Below are 20,723 nucleotides of genomic sequence, written 5' to 3' on the forward strand. Positions count from 1 at the left end.
AAACCCTTGAATGGGTAGGTGTGTCAACTTTTGACTGGTACTGTAGGTATGGGTAAAGTGACTAGGCAAAATGATAAATAATTAACAGTAGCAGCAGCGTACCGCATGTGATGAGGCAAAAAGGGTCAATGCAGATAGTCCGGGTAGCTATTTAGCTGTGTGTGTGTGTGTGTGTGTGTGTGTGTGTGTGTGTGTGTGTGTGTGTGTGTGTGTGTGTGTGTGTGTGTGTGTGTGTGTGTGTGTGTGTGTGTGTGTGTGTGTGTGTGTGTGTGTGTGTGTGTGCGCGCGTGTGTGTAAGGGCACGCATGTGTGTGCAACATGACCGTAGCGTTGTGTTAGTAGAGTGACTGTTTAGTATGTGAGCTAAGCAGAACTGCTAACCATTACTGGAAGCACATATTGCTGATGACACATGTCAATACTGTCTGCATTTCCCAACACAGACACACACACACATACTCTAGCTAGTGGCTTAATTGTGATAAATTGTTCTCCATGTACTGACTACTAATTTTGAAAGGAAATGTCATGGAAAATGTAATGGATGATATAGACAACACAACAGTCATTATGTTTATTGAACTGCATGAATAAAATAAATATGAAACTGTCTTCAGATGATTGATAAACCTATAGGAATGGTCAAAATAACAGTCTTACCTCATCCAGTTTCCTGTGCCGTCCCACTGGGCACACACTGGTTGAATCAACGTTGTTCCCATATCATTAAAAAATATATATGTTAAACTAACGTGGAATAACCCATCTGTGCCCAGTGGGTTGTGGGGGTTTCTAACAAGGTGCAAGAGCACCATCTAAAGTCAGTTGAAATGTTTTAACAATATCTCTGAATGAACATGTCATAACATGTTGTGAAATATGATCTTGAATCTATTTCCAGGTATTTCTATTGGAGTAATTGGAGCTTGCTTGAAAGGTATGTGCTATCTGGGATCCTTGGGATGTCCCTACCCATTGAAGTTGACATGTAAAATGGTTAAGGTAAGGGTTAATGTTAGGGTTAGATAAGGGTTGTGGTTATGGTTAGGGTAAGGGTAGTGGTTAAGGTTCAAGTTTAGGGTAGGGACATCCAAGGATCCCGGATAGCACTGACCTTGGGTGAAATGTGTCAAACATTACATACAAGTGCTAGGATGTTTTTGAAGGATAAATGTACATGTGTATCCAAGGGAAGGGAAAGTTACCCGATAGTTCAAAAGATACTTCAAAAGATAGTTTGCTTTTCAGTCTACATTCTCCACCATATGTTGAATAGATACTCCTATATGCATTATCAGAAATCTACTTGCCTCAATTAATATAATGGCACTATTGATAGAATTACGGTAGTCAAGGCGTACACAGTAAAGATGTCATGTTGGGTTTTACTCATTAAGAATGGATCATTGTCTTACAGTTAATATCCAAATTAGTAATGTAAATGAAAGATGCTGAAGATGCTCCTCTTATGATCCACCATTTTCTCTCTTGTTGCAGTTCCATGTCACCATTCAGTATTGAGAGCATACGCCGCCCCCGGAGGTCAGAGTCGCCCGACTCCAAGAAGAGACGCATCCACAGGTGTGACTTTGAGGGCTGCAATAAGGTCTACACCAAGAGCTCCCATCTAAAAGCACACCGGAGGACGCACACAGGTCAGTGTGTGTGTGTGTGTGTGTGTGTGTGTGTGTGTGTGTGTGTGTGTGTGTGTGTGTGTGTGTGTGTGTGTGTGTGTGTGTGTGTGTGTGTGTGTGTGTGTGTGTGTGTGTGTGTGGCTTCACCAATTTAATACAGTTCTCTTCATCAATTAAAGGCATGGTCTCTTCCTGAATAATAATGTTTTCTGTAGCGCTAATATGCATGGTAAGTGAATACACATGGAAGTTGCTTCACAATATCTGTAAACACAACAAGTAACCTGGACTCAGGGGCAGACGCTACATGGTAAAAGTAAATCCAGGAGACTCCAATTAATATGATATGTTATGTTTCGTATGGTATGTATTCATTTGTGGATGTCCATCATCCATTATGTATGATATGTTATCTTTCGTATGGTATGTATTCATTTGTGGATGTCCATCATACATTATGTATGATATGTTACGAATTACAATTTATATGATATGTTACGAATTGCAATTCATACAATATGTTAAGAATTTGCTAAATGTGTGATATGTTACAAATTCCAATTTGTTGTTGCTAAAGTTAGCAAGTTGGTTAAAGCTAATGTTAGCTATGTGGCTAAGGTTTAGGGTTAAAATCAAATCGAATGTTATTTGTCACATGCGCCGTGAAATGCTTACTTACAAGCCCTTAACCAACAGGGCAGTTCAAGAAATCGAGTTAGGAAAATATTTACTCAATAAAAATAAAGTAAAAATAAAAACTGAAACAGTAGAATTACATAACAATAAGGAGGCTATATACAAGGGGCACTGGTACTGAGTCAATATGCGGGGCTACAGGTTAGTCGAGGTAGTTTGCACATGTAGGTAGGGGTAAAGTCACTATGCATAGATGATAAACACCAAATAGCAGCAGTGTAAAAACAAAGGGGGGGTCAATGTAAATAGTCTGGGTGGCCATTTGATTAATTGTTCAGCAGTCTTATAGCTTGGAGGTAAGAAGCTGTTTTGGACCTAGACTTGGTGCTCCTGTACCTCTTGACATGCAGTAGCAGAGAACAGTCTATAACTAGGGTGGCTGGAGTCTGACACATTTTTGGGCCTTCCTCTGACACTGCCTGGTATATAGGTCCTGGATGGCAGGAAGCTTGGCCACAATGATGTACTGGGCCGTACGCACTACCCTTTGTAGCGCCTTACGGTCAGATAACGAGTAGTAGCCATACCAGGTGGTGATGCAACCGGTCAGGATGCTCTCAATGGTGCAGATGTAGAACTTTTTGAAGACCTGGGGACCCATGCCAAATCATTTCAGTCTCCTGAGGGGGAAAAGGTGTTGTCGTGCCCGCTTCACGACTGTCTTGGTGTGTTTGGACAATGACAGTTTTTTGGTGATGTGAACACCAAGGAACTTGAAACTCTCAACCCACTCCACTTCAGCCATGTCGATGTAAATGGGGGCCTGTTCGGCCCTCCTTTCTTTGTAGTCCACGATCAGCTCCTTTGTCTTGCTCACATCCTGGAGAGGTTGATGGCCTGGCACCACACTGACAGGTCTTTGACCTCCTCCCTATAGGCTTTCTCATCATTGGCGGTGATCAGGCCTACCACTGTTGTGTCATCAGCAAACTTAATGATGTTGTTGGAGTCGTGCATGGCCACTCAGTCGTGGGTGAACAGGGAGTACAGGAGGGGACTAAGCATGCACCCCTGAGGGGAACCGGTGTTGAGGATCAGAGTGGAAGTCCAGGATCCAGTTGCAGAGGGAGGTGTTTAGTCCCTAGATCCTTAGTTTAGTGATGAGCTTTGTGGGCACTATGGTGTTGAACAATGAGCTGTAGTCAATGAACAGCATTCTCACATAGGTGTTCCTTTTGTCCAGGTGGGAAAGGGCAGTATGGAGTGCGATTGAGATTGCGTAATCTGTGGATCTGTCGGGGTGGTATGTGAATTGGAATGGGTGTAGGGTTTCAGGGATGATGGTGTAGTTCTGCGCCATGACCAGTCTTTCAATGCACTTCATGGCTACCGACGTGAGTGCTACGAGGCGGTAGTCATTTTTAGGCAGGTTACCTTCGTAGTCTTGGGCACAGGGACTATGGTGGTCTGCTTGAGACGTGGGTATTACAGACTCATTCAGGGAGAGGTTGAAAATGTCAGTGAAGACACTTGCCAGTTGGTCCGCGCATGCTTTGAGTACACACCCTGGTAATCCGGCTGGCCCCGCAGACTTGTGAATGTTGACCTGTTTAACCTCTCTAGGGTATGGGGCAGTATTTTGACATCCGAATGAAAAGCATGCCCAGAGTAAATTGCCTGTTACTCAGGCCCAGAAGCTAGGATCTGCATATAATTGGCAGATTTGGATAGAAAACACTCTAAAGTTTCCAAAAATTCTTAACATAATGTCTGTGAGTATAACAGAACTCATATGGCAGGCGAAAACCTCAGAAAAATCCATCCAGGAAGTGGGATTTCTGAAGTTTGTAGTTTTCAATTTAATGTCTACACAGTATCCGATGGCTGTGGGGTCAGATTGCGCTTCCTATGGCTTCCACTAGATGTCAACAGTCTTTAGAAATTGTTTCAGGCTTGTATTGTGAAAAATGAGTGAGTAAGAGCACTGAGAGTGAATGGACTGTCTGATGTCCCAGAGTTGTTTGTTGCAAATGGCCGAGAGCGTGTCGTGTGTTATTTTTCCTTTTCTATTGACAACGCTATTGTCCGGTTGTAATATTATTGCGTATTTATGACAAAAACAACCTGAGGATTGATTCTAAACATCGTTTGACATGTTTCTACGAACTTTACCTGTACTTTTTTTACTTTTCTTCTGCCTGTTGTGCCAGGAGGTTTTTGGATATAAAGAGGAACTTTGTCGAACAAAACAAACATTTATTGTGTAACTGGGAGTCGTGTGAGTGCAACCATATGAAGATCATCAAAGGTAAGTGATTAAGTTTATCGCTATTTCTGACGTTTGTGTCACACCTGCCTGGTTGAAAAATTATTTTCATGTGTTTTGTATGAGGGACGCTGTCCTCAGATAATCGCATGGTGTGCTTTCGCCGTAAAGCCTTTTTAAAATCTGACACTTTGGCTGGATTAACAAGAAGTTAACCTCTCTGGGCTAGGCGGGACGAATTCGTCCCACCTACGCAACAGCCAGTTGAATCCCGTGGCGCAATTTTCAAATACCTTAGAAATACTATTACTTCAATTTCTCAAACATATGACTATTTTACAGCATTTTAAAGACAAGACTCTCATTAATCTAACCACACTGTCCGATTTCAAAAAGGCTTTACAACGAAAGCAAAACATTAGATTATGTCAGCAGAGTACCCAGCCAGAAATAATCAGACACCCATTTTTCAAGCTAGCATATAATGTCATAAAAACCCAAACCACAGCTAAATGCAGCACTAACCTTTGATGATCTTCATCAGATGACAACCCTAGGACATTATGTTATACAATACATGCATGTTTTGTTCAATCAAGTTCATATTTATATCAAAAACCAGCTTTTTACATTAGCATGTGACGTTCAGAACTAGCACACCCCCCGCAAACTTCCGGGGAATTTACTAACAATTTACTAAATTACTCACGATAAACGTTCACAAAAAACATAACAATTATTTTAAGAATTATAGATACAGAACTCCTCTATGCACTCGATATGTCCGATTTTAAAATAGCTTTTTGGTGAAAGCACATTTTGCAATATTCTAAGTACATAGCCCAGCCATCACGGGCTAGCTATTTAGACACCCAGCAAGTTTAGCCTTCACCAAAATCAGATTTACTATTACAAAAGTTTGATTACCTTTCTTGTCTTCGTCAGAATGCACTCCCAGGACTGCTACTTCAATAACAAATGTTGGTTTGGTCCAAAATAATCCATCGTTATATCCAAATAGCGGCGTTTTGTTCGTGCGTTCCAGACACTATCCGAAATGGTAAATCAGGGTCGCGAGCATGGCGCAATTCGTGACCAAAAAAATCTAAATATTCCATTACCGTACTTCGAAGCATGTCAACCGCTGTTTAAAATCAATTTTTATGCCATTTTTCTCGTAAAAAAGCGATAATATTCCGACCGGGAATCTCCTTTTAGGTAAACAGAGGAAAGAAAACAAAGCTTTCGGTCGACGTGGGCACGAGTCTGAGTCTCACAGTACTGTAACCAGCCACTACCCAAACGCGCTACTTTGTTTCAGCCAGAGCCTGCAAAGCCACGATTCAGCTTTTTGCCACCTTCTGAGAGCCCATGTGAGCCGTAGGAAGTGTCACGTAACAGCAGAGATCCTTTGTAATGGATAGAGATAATCAAGAAGGGGAAGAAATGGTCAGACAGGGTACTTCCTGTACAGAATCTTCTCAGGTTTTGACCTGCCATTTGAGTTTTGTTATACTCACAGACACCATTCAAACAGTTTTAGAAACTTTGGAGTGTTTTCTATCCAAAGCCAATAATTATATGCATATTCTAGTTACTGGGCAGGAGTAGTAACCAGATTAAATCGGGTACGTTTTTTATCCAGCCGTGTCAATACTGCCCCCTAGCCCTAACAGGTTAACCTCTTGACGGTCGCCTAGGATAAGGGGCACCACAGCGCATTTTGAAAAATATTCGTGTCCATTTTAAACGGCCTACTACTCAAACTCAGAAGCTAGGATATGCATATAATGAATACTTGTGGATAGAAAACACCCTAAAGTTTCTAAAACTGTTTGAATGGTGTCTGTGAGTATAACAGAACTCATATGGCAGTCAAGACCCCGAGACAGATCGAAACAGGAAGTGGAATTCTGAATTGCGAACTCAACTTCATCACGTTGCCTATAAATCACACCGTGAGCTATGGTTCATTGAGCACTTCCTATTGCTTCCACTAGATGTCCCCAGTCTTTACAAAGTGATTTGAGCCATCTACTGTGAAAACTGAATGAATGAGACGCTGTGGAAAATGGTCACACGGAGAGGGCCATCACCATTATGACGCCGGCGCCCCTGGTTACCCTCCCCTTTCGAAACGTTTTGAAACACAATGCAATCATCCCTCTTGAATCTCATTGGAGCTCTCGTTGAAAAAGGCCCTAAAGATTTATGTTATACAACGTTTGACATGTTTGAACGAACCTAAATAAGAAAAAAATGCATTTTGTTGAAAGAGTAGCCCCGCGCACGTCGGAACTTTTGGTGAAGCCTTCAGAACGCGCTAACAAGAACAAGCTATTGGGACGTAAAGGATTAACTTTTTCGAACGAAAATACATTTGTTGTGGACCTGGGATTCCTGGAAGTGCCTAAGGATGAAGATAATCAAAGGTAAGGGATTATTGACAATAGTATACAAGACTAGATGTGATATGCGATTGTTCCAAGATGGCTAGCCTATTGCTATTGCTAGCCTATTGTTCTGAGTATCGCATCCCCTTTTAACGCAAAGTGTGATTACCCAGTAAAGTTATTTTTAAATCTGGCATTACAGGTGCTTTCAAGAGATATTCATCTATAAATCTTAGAATGACAATATTACATTTTAAAAATGTTTTCGAATAGTAATTTAGTAAATTGTAGCACTGTTTCACCGGATGCATTTGAGGGAAAATAGTTAGTCAACGTTACGCGCCGATGTAAAATGCTGTTTTTATATATAAATATGAACTTTATCGAACAAAAGAATGCATGTATTGTGTAACATGATGTCCTAGGAGTGTCATCTGATGAAGTTTGTAAAAGGTTAGTGCTGCATTTAGCTGTTTTTTGGTTATTTGTGATGCATGTGGTTGGTCGGAAAATGGCTATGTGGCTACTTTTACGATATACTCCTCTAACATAATCTAATGTTTTGCTTTTGCTGTAAAGCCTTTTTGAAATCGGACAACGTGGTTCGATTCAGGAGAGGTGTATCTATAAAACGATATAATTTGAGAAAAAAAATTGAAACAAAAAAATAAATACATTTTGTTATGCTAATGGCGATATGATTTTTCGCTGGATGTCCGCACAGGGGTTAAGCTTTATTTTGATGTATAACACATATATTTTCAAGAATGTTAAATATTTGAATTTAGTATTTTTGAATTTCGCGCTCTGCAATTTCACTGGATGTCGGCCATGTGGGACGCTAGCGTCCCAACTACCCAAGAGAGGTTAAAGGTCTTGCTCACATCAGCTATGGAGAGCGTGATCATATAGTCGTCCGGTACAGCAGGTGCTCTCATGCATACTTCAGTGTTGCTTGCCTTGAAGCCTCGAAGCGTGCATGAAAGTAATTTAGCTCGTCTGGCAGGCTTGCGTCACTGGGCAGCTCGCGGCTGGGTTTCCCTTCGTAGTCCGTAATAGTTTGCAAGCCCTGCCACATCCGACGAACATCAGAGCCGGTGTTGTAGGATTCAGTGTTAGTCCTGTATTGACTCTTTGCCTGTTTGATGGTTCGTCTGAGGGCATAGCGGTAATGTTTTTATAAGCATGCGGTTTAGTGTCCCACTCCTTGAAAGCGGCAGCTCTAGCCTTTAGCTCGTTGCATATGTTTCCTGTAATCCATGGCTTCTAGTTGGAATATGTACGTATGGTTTGGGTTTAGGGTTAAGTTTAGGCTTAAGGTTAGCGTTAACGTTAGGGTTAGGGGTTAGGTTAAAGGGCTATGGTTAGGGTTAAGGGAAGGATTAGCTAACACGCTAAGTACTTGCAAAATAGCTCAAAAGTATTAAGTAGTTGCAAAGTTGCTAATTAGTTCAAATGCTAAAGTTGAACATGCCTTTTGGATACTAGACGTTGACATTATACGCCTCACATTCTCACCAACCACCCACCATACTTTTATTGTTTTGCCTCAAGTAACCTTCTGTGTTATGTAACCACACCAAACGTAACATATCATACCATTACGAGTGTTTCATTTACTATGAATTTAATTTACTATGATACGTCTAAGTCTATGAGACCACCTGATGTGTGTCTGACGAACTGTGGCTTCTCTTGCTGTTTCTAAATGCATAGTCAGCTTGCCCAACAAATTGACTTTTAGCTATTCAGAGCATGAAAGAAGCAACAATGAGAAGGAGAAAAGAGGGTACTTTTTCTGTACTGGTAACATCAATCCCCTTACATCATCAACAAATTAGTAGACAATCAGTAGGTAATTAGTAGGCAATGCCTACTCATAATTCATTAAAATCACACGATGCACACCGATGTCATGTTCCTCCATTTCTTTTACTACAAAACATAGCAATTTTCACATATGTTGATGTTGGCGTTGTGCTGGAGATGATACATATGAAGTAGAATTTTTTTGAAATGTCACTTTATTGTTCATCGTTATTAACTGTGTATTTGCCTTATGTCACTATTTTTATTTGTTTATTACATTTTTGATATTTATCTTTAACTCTGCTTTGTAGGAAAATTACCCGTAAGTAAGCATTCCACTGTTAGTTTACGAAGCATGTGACAAATAAATAGATTTTTTTTTATCTGTAGCTAACAGTTCATTCACAAAGTAGTAAACAAAACAAAAGCCTTCATCATTTCTCCCAAAAAATATTAGACTTGTTAACCTGTTGGGTCTAGGGGGCAGCATTTGCACGTCTGGATAAAAAAAATGTACCCGATTTAATCTGGTTACTAATCCTACCCAGTAACTAGAATATGCATATACTTATTATATATGGATAGAAAACACTCTAAAGTTTCCAAAACTGTTTGAATGGTGTCTGTGAGTATAACAGAACTCATTTGGCAGGCAAAACCCTGAGACATTTTCTGACAGGAAGTGGATACCTGATGTGTTGTATTGATTTTAAACCTATCCCATTGAAAAACACAGGGGTTTAGGAATATTTTGGCACTTCCTATTGCTTCCACTAGATGTCACCAGCCTTTACAAAGTGTTTTGAGTCTTCTGGAGGGAGATCTGACCGAACAAGAGCCATGGAACGGTGATGTCCCATTAGACACCTGGCGCGCTACTTCATGTTGGGTACCCTCGTTCCAATACGTTATAAAAGGCTATGCATTCGTCCACCTTGAATATTATTCATGTTCTGGTTAAAAAAGGCCCTAATGATTTATGCTATACAACGTTTGACATGTTTGAACGAACGGAAATATATTTTTTCCCCTCGTTCATGACGAGAAGTCCGGCTGGCTTACATCATGTGCTAACGAGACGGAGATTTTTGGACATAAATGATGAGCTTTTTTGAACAAAACTACATTCGTTATGGACCTGTGATACCTGGAAGTGACATCTGATGAAGAGAATCAAAGGTAATGGATTATTTACATAGTATTTTCGATTTTAGATCTCCCCAACATGACGTCTAGTCTGTATCGCAACGCGTATTTTTCTGGGCACAGTGCTCAGATTATTGCAAAGTGTGATTTCCCAGTAAGGTTATTTTTAAATCTGGCAAGTTGATTGCGTTCAAAAGATGTAAATCTATAATTCTTTAAATGACAATATAATATTTTACCAATGTTTTCTAATTTTAATTATTTAATTTGTGACGCTGACTTGACTGCCGGTTATTGGAGGGAAACGATTTCCTCAACATCAATGCCATAGTAAAACGCTGTTTTTGTATATAAATATGAACTTGATAGAACTAAAAATGCATGCATTGTCTAACATAATGTCCTAGGAGTGTCATCTGATGGAGATTGTAAAAGGTTAGTGTATCATTTTAGCTGGTTTTATGGTTTTGGTGACCCTGTCTTTGACTTGACAAAACATTACACACAACTCTTGTAAATGTACTGTCCTAACATACTCTAAATTTATGCTTTCGCCGTAAAACCTTTTTGAAATCGTAAAACGTGGTTAGATTAAGGAGATGTTTATCTTTCAAATGGTGTAACATAGTTGTATTTTTGAAAAATTTGAATTTTGACATTTATTTGGATTCAAATTTGCCGCTCTTGAAATGCACCTGCTGTTGATGGAGTGCACCACAGGTGGCACGCTAGCGTCCCACCTAGCCCCAAGAGGTTAAAATACTCCAGACCAGAAGGTTGCAGTAGTGGTGCTTTCTTAAGCTTTGTTTCCATTGGCACGTAGTAGGACCATGTTGCTATATAGCCAATGTTAGCTAGCTGCGTTAATGTTGCTAGTTAGAATTTGAAGAAAGCCCTGTTGATAGCTGATAACCACTAGCTGGCAAGATGTTGACGAAATAATATAATTCACTCTCCATTATCCCACACCACCAGTTCCATCTAGCCAAATTTGTAGATTATATGTTGCGATAGTGAATGTCGATGCTAAACATTTAGCTATCTAGAAAACTGGCACGTGCAGTATAATGCCACGTTCAATTTATGAAGGAGTGATCGGAGGAACAACTTGTCTACTTCGGAGGAACGACTTGTAGAGTTCACATGCTCAGAACTCGGAAGGAACACATGAACCATTCTCACCATTGACAGACAAAATTGTGGCCATGGTTGTTGACATTTTCAGTGGTGCGTGATGTCAGAGTTCATCATGTGGGAAAGACCATGATCCAGTGATCATGCCTGAGTTTCCTAGTCATAATTATGAGTTGGAGGGGCATCCAGGTACATTTTTTCCAGTTTTTTGGACTTACTTACAAGTTCCCAACATGACATGAACATGGCAAAAGTCTGGCTCGAGCTCACTCTGTCCACCACTGCTTTTGGCAGAACAACTGCTTCACTAGTTGGTGATTTTGACTGCCGACATTCTAGTCAGTTGTGCAAAATACCTCGGCCATCAGTATCCTCGGTGTGTTACTAGCTACAGTGGCTAGATAGCTAGTTTATGGAGGAAGCATTTAGCTAATGTTTAGCATTATTGCTCGTTACCATCCCATTCGTTTGAATGACTCAGTTAGCAATCTAGCTAATGGACCATTTTTGTGCACATTGTCGTCAAACTGAATAATATAAAACATTTATAAACTAAAAATAATGTTCCTTCAAACTCAAAACTCCTTAGCTAGATGTAAAATATGTAACAAGGAATTGCTCTACAAAAAAATTACTAAAGAATTAGGTGAAACTTGCAGATGTATTGTTTTAGATAACAAGTAAAAGTAACATGACTACAGTGCCTTGTAAAAGTATTCATCCCCCTTGGTGTTTTTCCTATTTTGAGGCATTACAACCTGTAATTTAAATGGACTTTTATTTGAATTTCATGTAATGGACATACACAAAATAGTCCAAATTGGTGAAGTGAAATGCAAAAAATTACCTATTTCAAAAAACTCCAAGAAATTCAAAATGGAAAAGTGGTGCGTGCATATGTATTCACCCCCTTTGTTATGAAGCCCCTAAATAAGATCTGGTGCAACCAATTACCTTCAGAAGTCACATAATTAGATTAATAAAGTCCACCTGTGTGCAATGTAAGTGTCACATGATCTGTCACATGATCTCATTATATATACTCCTGCTCTGAAAGGCCCCAGAGTCTGCAACACCACTAAGCAAGCAGCACCATGAAGACCAAGGAGCTCTCCAAACTGGTCAGGGACAAAGTTGTGGAGTTGTAAAGATCAGGGTTGGGTTTAAAAAATATCAGAAACTTTGAACATCCCACGGAGTACCATTAAATCCATTATTAAAAAATGGAAAGAATATGGCACCACAACAAACCTGCCAAGAGAGGGCCGCCCATCAAACCTCACGGACCAGGCAAGGTGGGCATTACTCAGAGAGGCAACAAAGAGACCAAAGGTAATCCTGAAGGAGCTACAAAGCTCCACAGCGGAGATTGGAATATCTGTCCATAGGACCACTTTAAGCTGTACACTCCACAGAGCTGGGCTTTACGGAAGAGTGGCCAGAAAAAAGCCATTGCTTAACCTGTTGAGGGTAGGGGGCAGTATTTGCACGGCCAGATAAAAAAGGACCCGATTTAATCTGGTTATTACTACTGCCCAGAAACTAGAATATGCATATAATTATTGGCTTTGGATAGAAAACACCCTAAAGTTTCTAAAACTGTTTGAATGTTGTCTGTGAGTATAACAGAACTCATATGGCAGGCAAAAACCTGAGAAGATTCTGTACAGGAAGTGCCCGCTCTGACCATTCCTTGGGCTTCTTGACTCTTTTTATTGAAAACTTAGGATCTTTGCTGTAACGTGACACTTCCTACGGCTCCTATGGCTCTCAGAACCCGGGAAAAAGCTGAATGATGTCGAGGCAGCCCCTGGCTGAAAAACATTAGTGCCTTTGGTAAGTGGTCTATCAGAGGACAATGAGACTGAGGCGCGTGCACGAGGCGACCCCATGTTTTTATTTTCTCTCTCTTTGTACTAAAACACGGTTTCCCGGTCGGAATATTATCGCTTTTTTACGATAAAAATGGCATAAAAATGTATTTTAAACAGCGGTTGACATGCTTCGAAGTATGGTAATGGAATATTTAGAATTTTTTGTCACGAAACGCGTCGGGCGCGTCACCCTTCTTTACCCTTTCGGATAGTGTCTTGAACGCACAAACAAAACGCCGCTATTTGGATATAACTATGGATTATTTTGATTATTTGTTATTGAAGTAGAAGTCCTGGGAGTGCATTCTGATGAAGAACAGCAAAGGTAATAACATTTTTCTTATAGTAAATCAGACTTTGGTGAGGGCTAAACTTGCTGGGTGTCTAAATAGCTAGCCCTGTGATGCCGGGCTATCTACTCAGAATATTGCAAAATGTGCTTTCACCGAAAAGCTATTTTAAAATCGGACATAGCGAGTGCATAGAGGAGTTCTGTATCTATAATTCTTAAAATAATTGTTATGTTTTTTGTGAACGTTTATCGTCAGTAATTGAGTAAATTCAGCGGAAGTTTGCGGGGGGTATGCTAGTTCTGAACGTCACATGCTAATGTAAAAAGCTGGTTTTTGATATAAATATGAACTTGATTGAACAAAACATGCATGTATTGTATAACATAATGTCCTCGGCGTGTCATCTGATGAAGATCATCAAAGGTTAGTGCTGCATTTAGCTGTGGTTTGGGTTTATGTGACATTTTATGCCAGCTTGAAAAATGGGTGTCTGATTATTTCTGGCTGGGTACTCTGCTGACATAATCTAATGTTTTGCTTTCGTTGTAAAAAACATAACAATTATTTTAAGAATTATAGATACAGAACTCCTTTATGCAATCGCGGTGTCCGATTTTAAAATAGCTTTTCGGTGAAAGCACATTTTGCAATATTCTGAGTAGATAGCCCGGCCATCATGGCTAGCTATTTTGACACCCGCCAAGTTTGACACTCACCAAACTCAGATTTACTATAAGAAAAATTGGATTACCTTTGCTGTTCTTCGTCAGAATGCACTCCCAGGACTTCTACTTCAACACCCAATGTTGTTTTGGTTCCAAATAATCCATAGTTATATCCAAATTGTGGCGTTTTGTTCTTGCGTTCAAGACACTATCCGAAGGGTGACGCGCCGGCGCGTATCGTGACAAAAATATTCTAAATATTCCATTACCGTACTTCGAAGCATGTCAAACGCTGTTTAAAATCAATTTTTACGCGATTTTTCTCATAAAATAGCGATAATATTCCGACCGGGAGACCTTGTTTTCGTTCAAAGACAGAAAATAGAAAATGGAGTCTTCACATGCACGCGCGCACCCGTGTCATTGTTCTCAGATCGACCACTTTCCAAAACCCCTGCTGTTTTTCGCCCAGGGACTGCAGAGTCATCTGGCGCCTTCTGAAAGCCTATGGGAGCCTTAGAAAATGTCACGTTACAGCAGAGATCCTCTATTTTCCATAAAGAGGCTATAGAAGGACAAGAAATGGTCAGAGAGGGCACTTCCTGTATGGAATCTTCTCAGGTTTTGGCCTTCCATATGAGTTCTGTTATACTCACAGACACCATTCAAACAGTTTTAGAAACTGTAGGGTGTTTTCTATCCACATCTACTAATTATATGCATATTCTAGTTTCTGGGCAGGAGTAATAACCAGATTAAATCGGGTATGTTTTTTATCCGGCCGTGAAAATACTGCCCCCTATCCTAAACAGGTTAACTGTGGGGCGACACAATTAACTTATTTACAGTTAATTAACCACTGCAAATCTCTTTGTGAGCAAGCACTGTCTCCAAAACGGTAAGCTGTTTCCAGTAATGTTTAGTTTACTTTTATGTTTGTGATGTCTCCACTTTCCAAGCATATGTAAGACTGTTTTAGAAGAAAAAGAGAAATCATTAGGCAATTCAAAAATGTGTGCACATGAATTGTATGTTGCGAAAGTCACTACTTTACCAAGTCTCTGTTTTTGTCTGTTTGTGTTGACCTGTCCAGGTGAGAAGCCATACAAATGCACCTGGGATGGCTGCACGTGGAAGTTTGCCCGCTCTGACGAGCTGACACGCCACTACCGGAAACACACAGGTGTCAAGCCCTTCAAGTGTGCGGACTGTGACCGCAGCTTCTCGCGCTCAGACCACCTGGCCCTGCACCGACGGAGACACATGCTGGTGTGAGACAGTTACAGGGTGATGATGTCATCAGATGGAGCATACACACACACTTACACACACACAGTGCCGCCGGGGGAGCAGGGTCTCTCCCTCAATGTGGTTCAGCTGGACTGGACACACACCGCTGTCTGTCTGTGATGCGGTGGGAAGAGCAGAGTAAAATGCAAAGAAAGGATTCTGTCTGTCCACAGAGGAAAAAAAACAGGGACGGTTCTGGATCCTCAGTGACTGAGGAGGGTCGGAACTGGAAAATGCTCTTTTATTATCATTTTGGAGTTTTGATGTAAACCTGTCTTTTTTCTCAGCACTGTTCTTAAATGGTTTCACTTTGGAATTTTTCTCGAAAGGAGTTCGTTCATTTGGACAGGAACCTTAATCGCAACCGTTCTTCTTGGTGTCTTTGTTTTGGTTATATTGTTCAAAATGGCTGCTTTTCTCGCATCTATAATGTGAAAGAACTGAGGATTGGATGGCTTGATGGAAGGGCTGTGTGCATGTGTGTCTTTGAAGTATAGGGCAGACCTTGGTCTTGCATTGGAAAATGGAATAAACAGACACAGATTCTGGTTTTTCCATGGAGAGTATTGTTTCCCAGTTCACTCCCTATAGCAGCTCCCTGCATTTCTGTGCTTCAGGACAACCGGCAGCAGAGGGCGCCATCCACTCATTGATTGTACCCATAAAAACTGGTTTGTGTTCTAGAATCAGCATTGTAGAATTAGTTCTAGTACCAATGTTCTAGATTCAGAAGTATCAGAGGCATCCCAGTGGGCCAGTGATCTAGAAGCTGTAAGGGGCGGAGTTAACCCCAACCCAATGTCAGCAAACCAGCAACTGAGATTAAAGAGTACAGTATATCCACAAACAGAGAGCATCAGCAACCTTACTTCTCATTCACATCCACGCATATTACAATACATTCAGGTTTAGTATACATGTTTGTTGTTTTTGGTATTTGTTTTGTTTTTTATCCAATGGTTTTTGTTAGCACATGACTCAACCACATAGCACCTGGAGCTTCTTTGAAACATTTTATTTAAAAAAACTTTATTGGTGCATTTTGTGCTATGATTAGCAATCTCATTGGGTAAATATAGTTTCAATATCGAGACTATTTTAGTTTTTTGTTTATTATATCTTGCTGTGTATGCTTGCTTTTGATCCATGTCACAAATAAAGATCAATCCACACCTCAATGTGCAATGAACTTTAAAACAAATCAAATTAACATATCTGGCATTTGAAGCACCTTACAGATTGACACCTTATATGACGATTCCATAATGTTCAAGGATTTTGTTTTGGATCCCTGCTCATTACAGTGAAAGGGATTGGCATTGTGATAATTTGTGTGTTTGTAGTCTAGAGCTAACACATCTTGGGTTTAGTTAATAATAATAATATATGCCATTTAGCAGATTTTTTTATCCAAAGCGACTTAGTCATGCGTGCATACATTTAGATTAGAGGGCTAAGCCACTTGGTTACTCGAGTTCAATAGAAGAGCAATACATTCAGTAGAGGGAAATGTTTTTGTACCCTTGTGCTGGTTGCTGATGTCATAGACAAATAAGTCCTCAATCACAGACCGATTTCTACCAGTGCCACTTCTTCGTTTCTACTCTATACTACAAATGTCTATATTTCTACAGCACAATGTTCTAGGCAAACTCACTTATTTTGGTTACCCCCTCCCTGTAAATTGTGTGGAAAATGTCACATTAATGATTGGTGGTTGAGGGGGAACAGGTTTTTCTTAATGTATCTATGAACAGACCTACACTATTAGAATAAAGTGCTATCTAGAACCTTCGGCTGTCCCCATAGGAGAACGCTTTGAAAAACTATTTCTTTGTTTGAGGAGGAACCCAAAAGAGTTCTACCTGGAACCAAAAAGGGTTCTCCTATGGGAAAGCTGAATAAACTTTTTTGAACAATTTTTTCTAAGAGTGTACAGTGCCAAAATGAAGGGAAAAAAAACATAACTTTTCTACATTCTTTATAATGTAATACACTGTAGTACACAATGTACACAGACAGTTGGCCCTGTAGCTTTCTGTGACTGGGAGCAGTGTCTTTTTTAATCACACATACACAAATCATGATGCGAGGTCTTCAGATCCAGCTTCAGGTCCACCTTTACTTGTAGTTTGTCATGCATCGATGACAGATACTTATCTACCATATTCAGTGTTAAGGTTTATTCAACACACTAAAACCACATTTTGATAATTTTCTGTTTGTACATGAAGTAAAAATACATCTACGGCCATATAGATATTTATATTTAGCCATATAAAGATTTATGGCTATATATAACTGAGGTATGAGAAATAAATGTGGCTCAAGTTTCATTAGTCAGTGCAATGACATCAACCACTTATATTTTGCATATTGTTTGACATCAACTGCAAACTACCAGTTAAAGACAATTTATCCAGCCGATTGGAAAGAGATATCTATGGACATACAAATAGCACAACATAAACCTTTCTGAGATACATGAAAGCAATATCGGCAACTTTTCCTATCACAGCGAAGTTATCAGATTTTCCTTTTTACAATATTGGACATAGATCTGATCTTGTTCATCATTATCATAGCTATTCTCAACAGAATCCCACATGTATGATAATTGTATGTGTTCAAAGTATTTTTGTAGTGCAGTACACAGACGTTAGAGTATGCTGGATCCCTACTTACAGTTTCAGGAGCTGATTTCAGAAGGTCAGTAAGTTAAGGTTTTGTCAAGTCAAGTGCTTATAGACAAAGTTTTTGAGATTGCAGCAGATGCTTAGTGATTTAATAACACACGCATACACCAGTGGTACTGTCCTATAATTCAAAACCACATCCTTACCGGAAACAAATATTTATCAGAAACATATTATGCCGAATTTGTCTCTCTCCTTTTGGTTTTCTGAGGTATTATAATATATGTCATATTATGTTATATGTTGTTTGTGTACATGTGAATATTTCATTGGCCTTTTTTGGCCCAAGCATATCATCGGCAACTTGTTTGTTATGAAGTATAATTGAAAAATTATTTCATTAATGAAGTCCATTTATCCATAGTCATCATTTTCAACATTTTATTATTCATATGCTGTACTTTTCTGAAATGAGGGGCACTTCATCTTGCATATAACCATTTTCTGTAAAAATATATATATTTTGAAATGTTTTAATATATGTGATAGTGGAAATAAAAATGATAACTCAGTTCTACAGCCTGTATATACATTTGAAAATAGGGCTTTAATTATTAGATACAAGGAAATACATTTATACATGTAAAGTATTTTTCAGAGATGCTAATTTATCTGATTTGATATACAGTAAGATGGGGCTATTGATTCTAAACTGTTTTGTTATCTAAAATACTAATACGAATGATCAAATCTGATGTCAGAAATGTGCATTTTGGTTCATGATTTTCTTCTTTTGCAAAACAAGAGAATGTTTTCATATAAATATAGTCAATATGATAATCGCTTTTATAAATTGATCAAACTTTTAATGTCATTCTCTACCCAGCCATGTTGAGTTGAAGAATATTACAATTACAAGTACAGATTCACATCAACATTTATCCAAATTCGACATATATTTTCTTTAAATTTAACTTAACTTGAAAGTTATAACTAATATTTAGCATGTGTACACAGAGGCTTATTGTATGCATGCATTACCATTCCCCTTTGGCATAATAAAAGTTTTTACGAGCATAATTATTTAACGGTAAGCAGGGTCAAAGTTATGCAATAATGAATAGTGCCTCCTATCACAGCGAATCTCTGAAAAGCATGCACATAAACTATTTCACAACTAACAAGTATCATATACATTCAAATATAAACCCTTGAATTGATACTCAGACAGAGATGTATTTGTAAAACCCAGACTCCCATTGTTCAGTTTATTTTCAATGCACTGAGCCTTACCCCATCTTTTCAATACAGTATCCTCAAATTTCAGCCTTTAACATGCTGTATGTATGTCCCATGAAAGCTGCATATTATTTGTATGGATGTATTTACAATATTAACTTCACTTAGAGAATGTCATTATTTTATCATTATCGTATCATTTAGGTTTTGACCTCTCCGATACTGGTCATTGGTGCAACTACTTAGTTTTTTTCATAATCAGCCACACCACACCATACTGCAGTATGCGAAATCACAGAAGAGAGTGAAAGACATTTGAGTTACCTGATTGAATTTATTGCGGTTCGCAGGGAATGCTGTATTGAATATGTAAAGGCCGGAATAGCAACCCTTGGGGAGCTCCCTTTGAAAGAATTCTGATTACACTTCTGTATCCGTTCAATATTTCTTTAATTTCTGTATCAATTCTGTGTTTGTTTTATCTCTGTTTTTGGAGAATTACGTAGTGATGCCAATGCCTTTGTTTCAAGTTTACTGCTATTACGTACAGTAATTGTTGTTCCTGTATTCATGTAAAGTGACTGTATTGTAAATGTTTTCAGAGCTTTTCATTCTTATCGTAAAATTGTGATATGCCCCACAATGCTTCAAAGGGAGTTGTTAGCTCAAGGAATTCTGGGAACTAATTCGGAATCCCAATGTTTTTCAAATGTTGAAAGAGGTTCAAAGGTTTTTCTTCTGTTCTTTCTTTCTGTTTTTCAAAAGTTGTCTAAATATTCTGTCAATGCTTTTTGCTTTTATCTGTATTTTCGTATGGATGGAGCTGTGAAATTAAATTAAACCGAGTTGAAACATATACATGTATATGAATTAGGCATGAAGGTTAATAAAGTTGCATTTTGTATGTAAGATGCTTGTACCAGAACTCAATTAGACTGTGTTGTTGCTGGTATGTGATTTTGGTTTCACTAGCAGATTTGACTACTATACTCACATTCACTGGAATTCAGAAACCTAAGCTTGTGTCCTGAAATGTAAGGAGAAGATGAGCCATGATCTTAGGCGGGCATTCAATCATCTATCCAAGTGTGAATACTGTAAAGGCACTTTGCTAGGCTTTGATATGGCTCTACAAACAACAATTCCCCTATACTTATCAGTGTATGCATCCCATAGGCTTATCAATGATATGACGTGATTTTCATGATAGCGTCCAACACAATTAGTTTTCGCTGATCCCTCCACATACTGAAATGTTTCCCCTCTTGGTGACAGGTGGAACCTAGGAGCGGCTCCGGCCGCAGAGCCAGGGCAACCACCACATAGTTGGTTGAAGTCCCCAACAAGTCTCGGGTCCAGGATGTCCCGGGCAGGCACCCATGCCCGCTCCTAGCCCTCCCAGTCCACCAGGTACTGCAGGGTGCCCCAGACCCGACAAGCCTCCAGCAGACGCCAGACTGTGTAGGCCGGGCGGCCGTCAACAAGTCGAGGGGGCGGAGGGGCATGTGTGGGGGGAGAAGAGACTGGTTCTTAACAGTTTGATACGGGAAAAGTGGAAGGATGGACAGACTCTCAATGCCCTGGGGAGCTGGAGACGATAGGTGACCGGGTAGATGCGACTCAGGATCCTGAATCCTACGTAGAATGGGGCGAGCTTCCGAGAATCTACTTTTAAAGGAGGATCGCGCTCTGGTCCAGGTGCGGCAAC

The 20,723-nt window shown here is 39.6% G+C and overlaps 1 protein-coding gene across 1 annotated transcript in view; it reads left to right on the plus strand.

The window, feature by feature from the left end:
- klf12b (Kruppel like factor 12b) overlaps window positions 1–19,924 on the plus strand; it is a 221,156-nt gene extending 201,232 nt beyond the window's left edge. The window contains exons 5-6 of the mRNA XM_014163779.3: window positions 1,498–1,655; window positions 14,944–19,924. Of these exons, the coding sequence (XP_014019254.1) occupies window positions 1,498–1,655; window positions 14,944–15,125 (340 nt within the window). The 3' untranslated portion in view covers window positions 15,126–19,924. The remainder of the gene's footprint in view (window positions 1–1,497; window positions 1,656–14,943) is intronic.
- The last annotated feature ends 799 nt before the right edge of the window (window positions 19,925–20,723 follow it).

The sequence above is a fragment of the Salmo salar genome, chromosome 21, assembly GCF_965601325.2.
Source record: "Salmo salar chromosome 21, fSalSal1, whole genome shotgun sequence".
Lineage (NCBI taxonomy): Eukaryota > Metazoa > Chordata > Actinopteri > Salmoniformes > Salmonidae > Salmo > Salmo salar.